This window comes from Onychostoma macrolepis, chromosome 11 (genome assembly GCF_012432095.1).
Source record: "Onychostoma macrolepis isolate SWU-2019 chromosome 11, ASM1243209v1, whole genome shotgun sequence".
Taxonomy (NCBI): domain Eukaryota; kingdom Metazoa; phylum Chordata; class Actinopteri; order Cypriniformes; family Cyprinidae; genus Onychostoma; species Onychostoma macrolepis.
The window spans coordinates 5,740,811-5,755,116 of record NC_081165.1 but is presented as its reverse complement, the minus strand read 5'-3'; the positions used below and the strand labels follow the sequence as shown (position 1 = coordinate 5,755,116).

Here is a 14,306-nt window from a genome sequence, read left to right as displayed (position 1 = left end):
GCAGTAGTTTATGGTGTTTCTGTCATCAGTATCTGAGGTGAGTCACTATTAACATTAGTGCAGATACTTCCAGTATTTTTACAGCTACTCTACCCACCTGTCTCGAGTTAACCAGTCATGTAGTCATTAAATAGATCTAGTCAAACTTTCCGTAGATATTTCATCCTAAAAGTGTACGTACGCACAAAAGCTAGATTTGTACGTCAGAACCTGCGCAAAAATCCTTCTATAAATTCCTCAGCGGAAGATTGTGCGTACATGTGTCTCCTCCCCAAAATCCCCATATATGGAGCTTACAAAGCCTAGATTTACAATGCATAACCTCATCTGCATATCATTTCCATGCATATTCCCATCCACGTGACACCATGTTTAACACCAAAGGTACTTTGTGACATGCGGACTAAAAATGCTATTTGTACTGTACATTACATTCCTAAAAATCATTCACCGTCCTTGCCTTGTTTTCAAATAAATAAATCAAAATAAAATTGTATAAAAAAATTATTGTATAAAATACTTCTCAGAGAATCTTTTTAGAATAGAATGGATCTCTTTCTTTTCCACTGGCCAATTAGTAGGCTATATAATTGTTTTTAAACAAATCAGATGTTTTAGAATTGCCTATTTAAATAGAAATAGGCTACGGTGTGTGTAAATTCAGCTACATAATTGTCTGATGCGGCGTCACTGACAAAATATTATAAAAATGAAACGTGCTAAAGATTCTATCCTTCAATCACAATGCTATTTTCATAATGTTCTGAAGATCGCAGAAGTCTGCCTTCACGCGAAATAAACACCTCCGTGGTTGTGCAGTAGGCTAATATAATCGGACCTATTTAAACTTGGACCGTTCGACCACCGAGTCCAGCAGTGTCTGCCACAATATCGAAGTAAGTGTGCATATCGTTGATGTTTTTGCTAAAAATATTTTCTCTTAACATGAGATCTGCAGTTTAAAGAAACATTACTGTGCTGCCATTATGACACACTCCTTGCTGTCATTAAACAGCATGCAACAAGAAAAGTGATCAAAAACAGCGCGTTCACTACAAAATACGTCTAAATATCTAAATTGTTTAACTTTTGAATAATGACTTTATGTAATGTCAATGCTTAACTCTATTAATCAGCAGAATATTTCATCTAAATGTGTATATTGAAAGGAAAAGTCTTAATCATTAATTCGCTATTATGCCAGTAAAAAAGTGCGTACGCACGGTCTGTTCCCGTACTGTCCCGTAAGTTTATTTTTTATAAATCCCAATAGGCTATGTACGTGGGAAATTGCGTACGCACATTTCTATGCCCGTTTTGTGCGTACGCAACGTTTATACATGAGGCCCCTGGAGTGATGATGCTGCTGCTGCTGCTGCAGTGAATCATAGGGCGGGACTTGATCGCGTTGATCACTTCAGCTCGAGTGCTGATTGGCTGGTGTGAGGTGTGGGTGGGATCAGACGGAGGGCTGAATCATTCGCTTACAGTTAGACCGATTAAAGCGATCTCTGATTCTCTGTGCTGGATTATATAGCGCGGATCCCCGATCAGCTTTATAACAGATGAATGTGCGCATCATAATGAAGAAGAGTGTGGTGGTGCTGGTGATGAAGAAGAAGATGTGATGGCGTAAACTCCGCCCACCAGCCTCCATCTGAACAGCAGCTCACACATCGAACACAACATCGCTGTTTTATCGCTCGTTTTGGGGTAAGAACATCGCGCTGATGAAAACGACACATCACATCACAAACACGATAAACACACTCAGATACTGTATGACAGCGGCGTCTCAATAATATGTGCGCCATTTGCGTGCATTTCAGCAGTCGATTCTCTGCGGATTTCTCAGTTTGACGTTTTGTGATCGATGTATTTGCGATGATTGCGGAGTTAAACGCGTGTAATCGCGACCAAACGCGGTGCGTTTTTAATTGGCATTGTATCTACGCCCATTATCCGATCTGAACGCGTTAAGTAACGTTCATGTGTGCCATTGTCATTGAGTGTCATTGTGTGTCGTTTAAACGTCACGTTCAATCTTTCATCGTTACTTGACACGATCTAGATATGTGTTGAACTGAACTCATCTACATGACTGTATGACACCATCAAACACCGGCGCTCATCACATACAGCGCTAAAGATAACTCTGTTATGCGGTGCATTGACATCTACAAGAATAAATAAATAATAAAACACACACACACACACACACACACACACACACACACTGACTGTAATAGTCAGGTTAGTTAGTTGTCAGGCTAGTTGTGTGACGTTAGAAGGCATCTATGACATCTATGACAGAAACATTCCAACTCAGAATCCTGTCTGTTTAGTGACCATGGTAATTTGGTAATAGAACTCAAATGTTGAGTCAAGAATTGAAATACTAAGTTACCAGTGGATGAAATTATAAAGAACATAAATTAGACTGGATGCAATTTTCAGTTATGTTTCACTATTGTCAGTTTACCTCAAATGTTTCTCCTAAAATTCCTTTGCAGAAAGAAAAATACTTACCTGAGTGAATAGTTGAAAACCAATCACAGCAAATGCATTTCTTTGTTACTGTCATTCAACGATGCATTTGGATGCTGCTACTGTCTGACAGTCACTATCAAATCATTACTGTCTGAGAAACCCTACAAAGACATTATTTTACTAGAGTCTGACAATTAAACTGGCTTAAGAGATTCATAAACTGATATGCATTATTTTCCTTTGCAGTTAAAAGCATTGCTTTTTTTTTGCTTTTTTTTCCTTCTGTTGGTTAAAACATCAAATCAACATATTTAAGAACCATCTTGCGCTGAAATACAATTGCTCTTTCTGTAATTATAATCCTTTTTTTTTTTTTATCACACCAGACTTTTCACACTTGCAATTAAAAATGAAATTTCATTTTGTCTGCTCATGACAAAAAGTGTTTAAATAAAAATAAATGAAGATTCAAAGTTAGATAGATTCGTCTTTGCTGTAAGAAAACACATCAAAGTCATTGACTTCTGGAGCGAATGTGTGGCATACTGATACGAGCCCGTTCACACTGACAGCGATTCACAGCCACAAAGCCACCGGACGTCATTCAGTTTCTGTGAGACTCGGCGACCGCTGGAGAAGTGACAGATATGCAAATAAGCAGGGAAGTGATGCATTGACTACCAATGGGAGAGCGCAGCCACTAGAAAACAACAGCACTGTGACTCTTGTGCTGGGTAAATATGTTGTAAATGTGTGGTTTCTGATATTGTGAGCTGATGGCTTGTGTTTTTGCTGCCAGGGCCGATGCCTGCCATGCCGCCTCCGTCAGACATCGTGAAGGTGGCCATCGAGTGGCCCGGTGCAAATGCTCAACTCATTGAATTTGACCAGGTACTGTTTACTGCTTGTGCGCTAGTGTTACTAACACACATATGCTGTTGAACTGGTGCTTTTGTTTGACCTGCTGAGATTTTTTCCCCTCTCACAGCACATACTTACTTATGTGTCAGGGTGATATTTTACATCAATATACTGTTGCACACTCAGATACTGATATAGAATAAATGACTGAGAGATAGTGAAACCTGTTTGAAGGACATTTATTTGTGGGAGTTTATAGGTAAAAATAGCAACTGTAGTATTTGAGGAGAAACTATGTGCTGTTGGCGATTCACAGGACAGAGTGTGTAATGTTTGTGTGTGTGTTGCAGAAGAAGCCGCTGGCGTCCATCATTAGGGAAGTGTGTGATGGGTAAGTCTGTCTCTAAACACTGAATTCACCCTGGCATCCATCTGAACACGCAGAGCTCTGAACAACCTGAAGCCAAGACAGATGAGCAGACCTGACCTCAACTCACTCGCTCTCTCTCTTTATAACTCTAGTGTTATTTCACTCATTGTGCACTGTCAGCCTCCATCTTCTGTGACATCACTCAGTGACTAGATTTGCATACTTGTGAAATTATTTTGTGTCCCAGTAATGGTTTATAGTATATATATTATATATTTATATTATATAAATATTATTTAATATCACCGAATCAACCTACTGGGTTAAATCAGCTAGAACAAGCTCTTTAAGTTAACGTTTTGCAGGTTATCACATTTTAAGGTATGGTTTATATTTTAGTAAGCACGTTGTAATGGATACGTTTATAATGCAGTAAATGAATGATGCTTAATCTCAAATGATTATTTTCTCTGTTTATTTGTAACTTGATTGTACACAAATCAGACCAGATGATTCATATCAAATGAATGAATCAGTGTAAAAACGCTTTCAGAAACAGTCAAACTGATATAAGAACTCAGCTGAAATGGCTTTCGATGACAAATGGACTTGTGTGACCCACGTCCTGTTCATCGTAAAGCAGTCCTGCCCTCAGATAGATGTGCAAGTATGTGAAGCGTTCTGTTCATTTTACTTCAGAAATCACAATAATAAGAAAATCCATTTCCATCACGGAATAAAAGAGGCATTTGTGACTTTTTTCCCTCCTTGAAATTATGAGATAAAAAATAAAAATCACCCTTTTTATTTTTTTATATCAGAGATGTAGAGATATAAACATAATTCTGACTTTTTTCACTGAATTTATATCTTGCAACTTTCTTCCACAAAATAAACAATAAAAAGGTCATTGACATTTCATTCACAATTCTGACATTTATGAGTTTATAGTTAAGTTTATAAATAATTAATCTGACATTTATAAATAATATCAGTGATACAAAAAAAAATAAATAAAACCAGATAATTTAGATGTTACCATTTTAGTTCACCATGTTTTTTTAGTACACATTATTCATACAATTCCCAGAAAAAACAAAAAAACATCTACGTTGTGATATACAGTATAAACCAATACTGGGATATAAAATGGCAATCAAAAATATTCTAAGAGAAAAATACATAATTATGAGAAAAAGCAAAAAAAAAAAAAAAAGAATCAGAATTTTGAGATAAAACTTCACAAAGTAGCTTTCTTATTTTTTTCATTCTGTGGCTTCCAATGATCTTCCAAACACTGTTATGCTGTTTATGCAAAATCATCAAGCACATTGTTTTCTAATGATTGTTTATATAAAACTAAATCCCAGTTTTTGAATGTCAATTGTGATGTCAATTTAAACAATAAACATACTTAACATGACTGTAATTTCTTAATGGTTGCATGTGCGTTTAAATAAATCTTCTAACTCTGTCCTATAATGTGCTGTTTAAGACTTTTTACATCTTTAGAGTTGATTTTCTCTCTAGAGTTTAAGCCAATATTGAAGCAATTATTATATCTCATCATTAGAAAACCGAGACGTCTGTAGTACTTCAGTCTGTGTGGGTTTCATGAACGGCTCATGCTGTGAGTGTTGTGTTTGTTGTAGATGGTCTCTATCGGGTTCAGAGCAGTTCGCCCTGCGTTACGCTGACGGGCCACAGCTCTACATCACTGAACAGGTCAGACTCTCACTAACAGATATCCTCATGAACCGGAGCTCCACTGATACTCATCTTTAATAACCAGTACAGATTATGTTTATGCTTTAGTGTCTGATATGCAGAACTGACTTTTGATCATTGTTTATTTTCACATTGGTAACTACAACAATAAAAACATTACATGCTTTCTCTCTCTCTCTCTCTATATATATATTTCATATCATATAATTATTATAACTGGGGAAGGTTTTTTGGCTGTGTTGATGAAACCAGATCTACTGTATGCAGACACAAAAAGCTCTAGTGAGGTGTTGCAGTTGTTTGATTGATCTCCATTTGTCTGTGTGTTTCAGAGCCGCAGTGAAATGAAAAACGGCACCATCCTCAGACTGGCCATCTCTCCTGTAAGTCTGACCGCAATCACAAAACCCTCTGCTAGATTGAGACGAAGATCAGCAGTGTAGACTCGCTGTAGGCCTGATGCTAACCAGCCTAACTGGTGTGTGGTGTTTTGTGGTGTTAGATGCGAGCGGCTCGCCAGCTGCTGGAGCGCATCCAGTCTCATGGGATTGATGCGCGTCTGGAGGCTCTGAAAGAGCTGGCCAAACTCTCTGCTGACCCCACGTTCGCCACAGAGTTCATCAACATGGAAGGCCTGGCGACGCTGGCACGGCTGGTGGAGAGCGGCACGCAGTACGAGTCCTACACACAGTTGTGAGGGGTTTGCGACTGTCCATATTTGGCTTGATTGAGGCTCAGCTCATTCGTAACAGGCCAATCCCAAAAATACTACAGCACTTGCCTCCTGATGAATATATATATATATATATATATACAGTGCCCTCCAAAAGTATTGGAACAGTAAAGACAAAATTGTTCTGTTGGCTGTGGAGTCAAGACATTTACAAATATGATTAAAAGATGAATATGAGGCAAAAGAATGCACAGAATGTAAAAAATTTTTATTGGGTGATTCAACACATAGATGTTTTACCAGCTAAGACATTCAGCACTTTTAGAGTTTCATCCCTCTATCTGATGTGAGCATAAGTATTGGAACAGTTGCCTCACAGGTCTTTCTAAGTGATCAGCTGTGTCCTGTTGCATTAATTCTTCAGATATTAAAAGCAGAGAATGTGTCGTATAAGTTAGATCCATTACTTCTGCATTCTGAATCTTGCATTCGATGATGACACACACAAACCAGGATGAAGATGAGGGAGCTGACTTTGAGAGAAAAGCAAGCAATTTGGATGCTAAAAGAAAAGAGGAAGTCAATTAGAGCTATAGTAAAAACAAAGGGCATGGAGAAATCAAGAGTTTGGAAACCACCAGCAACCAACAACTACCTGATCGGCTGAGAAAACAACAGTAGTTGATGACAGACAAATCATAAAAGCTGTGAAAATGAACCCTAAAACCCTAAAATCACCAACAACTTCCAGAAAGCTGGGGTGATGCTCTGACAATCTACTGTCCTCAGGAGACTTTGACATAGAATTACAGATGCTACACAGCAAGATACAAACCTCTGACCAGCTCCAAAAATAGAAAGGCAAGATTAGAGTTTGCAAAAAAAGCACAAAGGTGAACCAGAAGAGTTTTGGAACTCTGTTTATGGACCGATGAGACAAAGATGAACCTTCATCTAAGTGATGGGAAAGCAAAAATATGGAGAAAAAAAGGGAACTGCAAATGATCCCAAGCATACAGCCTCATCTGTAAAGCATGGTGGAGGTGGTGTCATGGCACGGGCATGCATGGCTGCCTCTGGAACAGACCCTCTCAACTTTACTGATGACTTAATGTATGATGACAGTAGCAGAATGAATTTGGAAGGGTACAAAACCATCTTACCTACCAATATTCAAGAAAATGCCACCAGATTCATTGGGAAGTGCTTCATATTGCATCAGGACAATGACCCAAAACACCCTGCCAGTTCAGTCAAGGTATTTATAAGGGCAAAGAAATGGAAAGTCTCAGATTGCCCAAGTCAATCTCCAGATTTAAATCCGATTGAACATGAATTTCACCAGCTGAAGAGGAGAGTAAATGCAGAAACTCCCCAAAACAAGCAACAATTGGAATTGGCTGCATTAAAGGCAGAATGTGACATTCTGTAATTTTGTCTCATATTCATCTTTTCATCATATTTGCAAATGTCTTGACTCCACAGCCAACAGAACAATTTTGTCTTTACTGTTCCAATACTTTTGGAGGGCACGGTGTATATATATGTATATATATATATATATATATATATATATATATATATATATATATATACACACACTACCTACCGCTCACAAGTTTGTGGGCACTAAGAGTGTTTTTTGAAAGAAGTCTCTTCTGCTCACCAAAGCTGCATTTATTTGATCAAAAATACAGTAAAACAGTCATATTGAATTTAAAATAAGCATTTTCTATGTGAATTTATTGTAAAATGTCACTTATTCCTGTGAATCAATCATTACTCCATTACTTGTTTACATATCTAATTGAAGTGAAATGAAAAAATTAAATCCTTTCTTTATTGTTTAAAATTTTGCTTGTAGTTATTTGTAACCTTATAGAGGAGATGTAAAAAGTATAAATTTGGGACCCGTGGCATATGTTGCATACCCTGTTTTGGCAGCGCTGTAATCTGTCGCAGCCTGTGTGTTTCAGACACGTGTGTTGCTGCTGTAGAGTGATTTGTCTTTTATGTCTGCAGTTTTGGAGAGATGTTGGCCTTCACTCTCACAGCGTTTCTGGAGCTCATGGATCATGGCATCGTGTCCTGGGATCTGATTTCTGTGTCCTTTATCAAACAGGCAAGTAAAACACATTTAACAGTTCTCTCTCTTTCTAAAGTAGCCTTTCTTAACCGCTTTGATTAAAAAACATTTTACTTTTAATGGAATTTGATCTTGAAAATCTCTGAAAATGGGAAACTTGTCTTGTATGTTTTTTTCTTCAGTACATGCATTATTTCAGGATTTAATTGAATACTTATAATGTTTTAATTGACCTTTTGCATTGGAAAAAGTAGTTTCTAGATGATTGTCTGATGCATAAAGGGGGTTCAGGGATAAGTGCTGCTGCTGTAGTTAAAGTTCACAATCACTGTATGTAATTTGAATCTAGTTTAATAAGTCAGTTCAACTAATAATTTGCATATACACTGCTATTCAAATTTGGGGTCAGTACAATAATTTTTATAGCCATTAACACTTTTATTCAGCAAGGATGCTCTAAATTGATCAAATGTGCCAGTAAAGACATTTATAATGTTACAGTTAGATTTCTATTTCACATAAATACTGTCCTTTTGAACTTCTCATCTTTGAATCCTGAAAAATAAAATGTATCACAGTTTACACAAAAATATTGGGCATATTTTAAATATAACTGTTAATAAAATATAACTGTTTTCAACATTGATAATAATCAGAAATGTTCTTGAGCAGCAAATCAGCATATTAGAATGATTTCTGAAGGATTATGAGACACTGAAGACTGGAGTAATGATGCTGAAAATCCAGCTTTGATCACAGCAATCATTTTTAAGTAGTGCTGTCAAACAATTAATCGTGATTTATCACATACAAGTTTTGTTTACATAATATGTGTGTATATTTATTATGTATATATAAATACACATGCATGTATATATTTCAGAAACAAATGTTATGTTTATATATTAAATATATAATATACATTATATGAATATAAATATTTACATGTAAATATTTTCAAAATATATACTGCATGGGTGTGTATTTATATACAGTCATGGCCAAAAATATCGGCACCCTTCGGTATAATATAATATCGGCAATTCTGTCAGAAAATGCAACACTTCTCTCAGAAAATTGTTCGAATTGCAAATGTTTTGGTATTCACTTGCTTATTGTTTTTGTTTGCACTGCAACAACACAAAACAACAGAGAAGAAAAGTCAAACTTGATAAAATTTCATACAGAACTCAAAAATGGACTGGACAAAATTATTGGCACCTTGTCAAAACTGTAAGAAATAATTGCTTTTCAAGCATGTGATGCTCCTGTAATTTGTATTTAGACACACCTTGTGGCAAGTAACAGGTGTGGGCAATATAGAAATCACACTTGCAACCAGTTAAAATGGAGAAAAGTTAACTCAGCCTTTGTGTTGTGTGTCACACTGAGCATGGAGAAAATAAAGAAGTGTAAAGAGTTGTCTGTGGATTTGAGAGAAAAAAATGTGGGAAAACATGGACAATCTCAAGGCTACAAGTCCATCTCCAGAGATCTTAATGTTCCTGTGTCCACTGTGTGCAATATCATCAAGAGGTTTACAGCCCATGGCACTGTAGGTTACCTCCCTGGACGTGGAGGGAAGAGCAAAATTAATTAAAAATTACAACAAAGGATTGTTTGAATGGTGGATAAAGAACCCCCGATTAACTTCCAAACAAATTCAAGCTGATCTGCAGACACAGGGTACAACAGTGTCAGCACGCACTATCCTTCACCATCTGAATGAAAAGGGACGCTATGGTAGGAGACCCAGGAGGACACCACTGCTGACACAAAGGCATAAAAAAGCAAGACTGGAGTTTGCCAAAACTTATGTGACAAAACCACAATCCTTCTGGGAGAACGTACTGTGGACAGATGAGACAAAAGTAGAGCTTTTTGGTAAAGGACATCATGGCACTGTTTACAGAAAAAGAAATGAAGCCTTCAAAGAAAAGAACACAGTCCCTACAGTCAAACATGGTGGAGGTTCAAAGATGTTTTGGGGTTGCTTTGCTGCTTCTGGCACTGATATAGTTTGGAGCGAAAAGATGAGACGGGAACCTTTCTGCTTTGCGGGAACTTTTACTGAACAAAGTTTGTGAGAAAACAAATGACGATAAAATGATTAACAAAACATAGACGGCTTGCAGCAGGCCAACGATCCAAAGCATACTCCTCTCTTCTTTGTCTCTTGCGCTGCTGCTCATGGGAAATGTAGTTCGTTTGAATATATTGTGAAGGTTAACAACAATCACAAACATTAAAGCAATCAAAATTCTTAGGACTTATACTTATTATTGTTCAGTGTTAATTAACTGCAACTAATAAATTGCAACACCAATTCAATCATTCCTGTCTTCCACGTCTGTCATGGCATCTTGCCCTCTCCTATGAAGATGACTTCTCCCACCTTCAGTGCCTCTGCAGTGGTGTTTACACATTGGTGAGCAGACCTTAAATTCATCAAGTAGTCCCTGCGCCAACGAGTCCAAAATTCATTCAACAGCCTCTGACTGTATTTCCATCTTTTTGTCAAGATCTCTCGACTCTGAGCAGTTGGCTGAGTGTTAGATGCAATGGTTTTGGGTGGCAAAGATGTAAGTCAGTTGCCGACCAGAAAATGAGCAGGAGTCAATGGCTGAGGTTCATTCAGCTCATTGTGAACGTAAGTGAGAGGTCTTGAATTTAGCACGGCCTCTACTTCAGTTCAGATGGTGGTTAACTCTTCATAATTTAATGAGGCTTTCCCTAAGATTCTCTTAAGGCACGACTTTGTTGACCTCACAAGACGTTCCCAGAAACCGCCCCACCAGGCTGCTCACTCAACTATGCACTTCCAGGTTATTCCCCTTTCAGCAAAGAAAATTTGGAGATTGGGCTCTTTGATTGACTTCCAAAGTTTCTTCAGATCTTGATCTGCTCGTTTGAAGGTCTTTGCATTATCCGAGTATATGACCTTGCAAAGTCCCCTCCTTGCAACGAACCTCTTTAATGCTAAAAGGAAGTTCTCTGTACTTTGATTTGAGACTAGTTCCAAATTTATGGCCCTAGTGACTGCACAAGTGAAGAGTGCTATGTAGGCTTTACTGGTACCATTACTGGTCTTCACCATGCAAAAAAAACCCCCACATCAGTGGTTTCAAATGGGAGAGATTCAATGTCTCTCGGTAAGGGTGCGGTAGCCTGTTGTGCTGGTTTAGCCTTAAACCTCTTGCAGACGGGACACCTTCCGACTATGTGCTTGACGAGCTGTCTACCCTTCAATATCCAGAATCTATCTCTTAGCTGCATGAGTGTATCTCTTGTACCTGAATGCAAACTATTCTCATGACACTTTTGAATAAACAGTTCACAATACCTGTGTTTAACAGGTAGTATCCATGGGTGCTGCTCTCTAAAGTTGAGATCAGATAGCTGCAGCTTCTGATAGCTTCCTCCCACACTGATCAGACCCTTTTTTGCACTGCGACTTGGAATTTAGATCTGAGTTCTGCGTTTGCCTCTTCTTCTGAAAGCTTTACGTCTGCTGAGACTACTGGATTCACTGACTGGAGAAAATCAGGTACATTCCACTACAACTGATTATCAATCAAACTGTTGACAGATTGTCCTCTTGTTGGCAGGTCTGCTGGATTATGTTTGCCATCGCAGTGTGACCATGATTCTGGTTTAGTGAGGCTTTGAATCTCTGTCACTCGATTTGCCACAAAGGGCTTCCATTTCTGTGCTGAACTACAGATCCAGTTCAAGACTATCATTGAGTCTGTCCACATATAGAGATGGTTTTCTCTGATCTTTAGAGCCTTTAACAGATTATGGGCTAGCCTGGCTCCTATCAAGGCTCCCATTAGCTCCAGTCGAGGAAGCGTAATTTTCTTTAGTGGCACAACTCTGGACTTTGAGGCTACCAGAGTTAAAATAATTTCTGCAGTCTCACTCTTGCCTTGTAGATATCCGACTGCACAGTAAGCTCTTTCACTTGCATCGCAAAAGACACAGAGTCTCATTGTCTCTTGCTGGTCTGTCAATATGTTATACCATCTGGGTATGGCCACGAGGTGTAGCTGTGGCAACTCATCACACCACTGCTTCCATTTGTGGGCTAAATTTTGGGGTAGTTCTTCATCCCACTTGAGACCTCGCTCCCACATTTCTTGAAACAGACATTTTACACGGATAGTATAGGGTGTTAGGAAACCTATTGGATCAAGTATACGTGATGAGATTTGAAGTACACTCCTCTTAGTACTCACTTTCCTTTCCAGAACATCTAGCACTTGCCGCAAGTTGAACACAAAATCATCATGGTCATGCCTCCATATCAATCCCAACACTTTCAATGCAGTGTTGTGTCTCTGAATCTGCTGGGCTTTCAATCTGGTCTTTTATCCATCTCGTTCTTAGGTCAGAGGAATTGGTTGTCCATTTCTGTAGCTCCATTCCTGCAGCAGACAAGATGGCCTTTGCTTGTGCTGAGATAAATAAAGCTTCATCCACATCAGGCAAGCTCACAATGAGATCATCCACATACAGTGATTCCCAAAGTAGTGCTACAGTTGTTGGCTGTTCAGACTCATACTGTTTAAGATGAGTTCTAATTGTTGCTGCCAACAGAAAGGGGCTAGATGCAACTCCAAACACAACTCTGTTCATTCTCATGATGCAAGGCTCCCCTTTAGAGTTCTGTGATGAGGGATCGTAGGTCCACAAGAACCTCAAAACGTCTCTATACCTTTCTTTCAGTCCTATTTGCAGAAAAGCCTTTGCAATATCAGCTGTGAAGGTGACCTTGTGAAGGCGGAATTTAATAAGCATGTGAAGTAAGTCTGGGTTTAAGTTAGGCCCAATAAGTAAACAGTCATTGAGGGAGTGTGAATGCTCTTCGTGTGAAGACGCATCAAACACAATTCTCAGCTTGGTTGTTTCCTTATCGTCTTGGATTACTGGATTGTGTGGCACGTAATACTTCACTGTGCTAGCCTGCTCTACAGTTGATGTGTCCTTAACCTCTTCACAGATCTCTTGCTGCAGATATTCTTGAATCAAATCATTGTATCTCTTGTAGAGCACATTGTCAGTTCTAAATCTTTTCTTGAGAGCTTCGTACCTTTTTCTTGCAACATTACAGTTGTCTTTAAGTTCTGATGTGTCTCTGCCATGTTACCATGGCAACTCCGCTAGGTAGCGCCCGTCTTTAAAGGTCACTGTCTGTTCAAAGGTCTCTAGTGCTTCAGCTTCTTCTATACTAGGTGTTTTGTCATGGATGATGCCGAGAGATTCAGTTTCCCAAAACGCGTGTAACTGCTTTGAGATCTTCTGCTACACTAATGTGCATACATGTGGTTTTCATTTCGCTTGAGTTTGAAACAATACCTTGAATGGCCCAGCCAAAGGCGCTGTCCAGAGCCACAAGGGAATCAGTTAATCTCTCAATCTTCCCAGACAAAACCTTCCAGTAGAAATCTGCATCAATGAGCACTAGAAGTTCTGGGTCAGAGAGGTTCCCTCAAGTGGAAAATCTGCGAGATGCAGTCCCCTCTCTCTCATCAGTCTTTGAATTTGATCATCAGGTACCTTCATGACAGCTGAGGACACATGTGGGGTCTCAATAGCTTCAATCTCGATTTTCTGTTGTGTGTTCCACACATTTTCCAAGATCATTTTCACAGTGTTATGCTTGGTTGTCACAGAATTGGGAGAGCCAAAGGTGTGGAGGTTCAATGTCTCTTGTCTCAGTACTGGCAACTGCAAACTTCTCACCAGCCTTTCATGAACAAAACTTTGTTGACTACCTCCGTCTATCAAACACCATACAATCTTTCTCCCTCCTGGACCCTCAGTCCATGCTTTCGCTGTCTGCAACAACACTGTATTTGGTTCTCATGATTTGATATTTACTGTACTTGATACAGATGAAACCACAGTATCTGTCGTGCTAGAAGTTTCTGTTTTTTCTTCATATTGTTAACACACAGACTGATGATGGCGACGACTACAGAGCGGACATGTAACTCTTGTACCAAGACACAAAATATCTGCCCAATTTTTTCAATTTCTCTTTGCATGCGGATACTGAGTAATCGGGACAACACTCTGACTTATGGGTTGCGCTG

General features: G+C 38.8%; 1 protein-coding gene across 4 annotated transcripts in view; it reads left to right on the top strand.

Moving 5' to 3' along the window:
• Positions 1-1,453: 1,453 nt before the first annotated feature.
• elmo2 (engulfment and cell motility 2) overlaps positions 1,454-14,306 on the top strand; it is a 92,057-nt gene continuing 79,204 nt past the window's right edge. For 2 of the 4 annotated variants that reach the window (XM_058791136.1, XM_058791139.1), the window contains exons 1-7: positions 1,454-1,713; positions 3,290-3,381; positions 3,702-3,742; positions 5,374-5,446; positions 5,782-5,832; positions 5,952-6,142; positions 8,145-8,244. In XM_058791136.1, the coding sequence (XP_058647119.1) occupies positions 3,295-3,381; positions 3,702-3,742; positions 5,374-5,446; positions 5,782-5,832; positions 5,952-6,142; positions 8,145-8,244 (543 nt within the window). In that variant the 5' untranslated portion in view covers positions 1,454-1,713; positions 3,290-3,294. The remainder of the gene's footprint in view (positions 1,714-3,289; positions 3,382-3,701; positions 3,743-5,373; positions 5,447-5,781; positions 5,833-5,951; positions 6,143-8,144; positions 8,245-14,306) is intronic. The other 2 variants (XM_058791137.1, XM_058791138.1) reach the window with 2 other exon arrangements.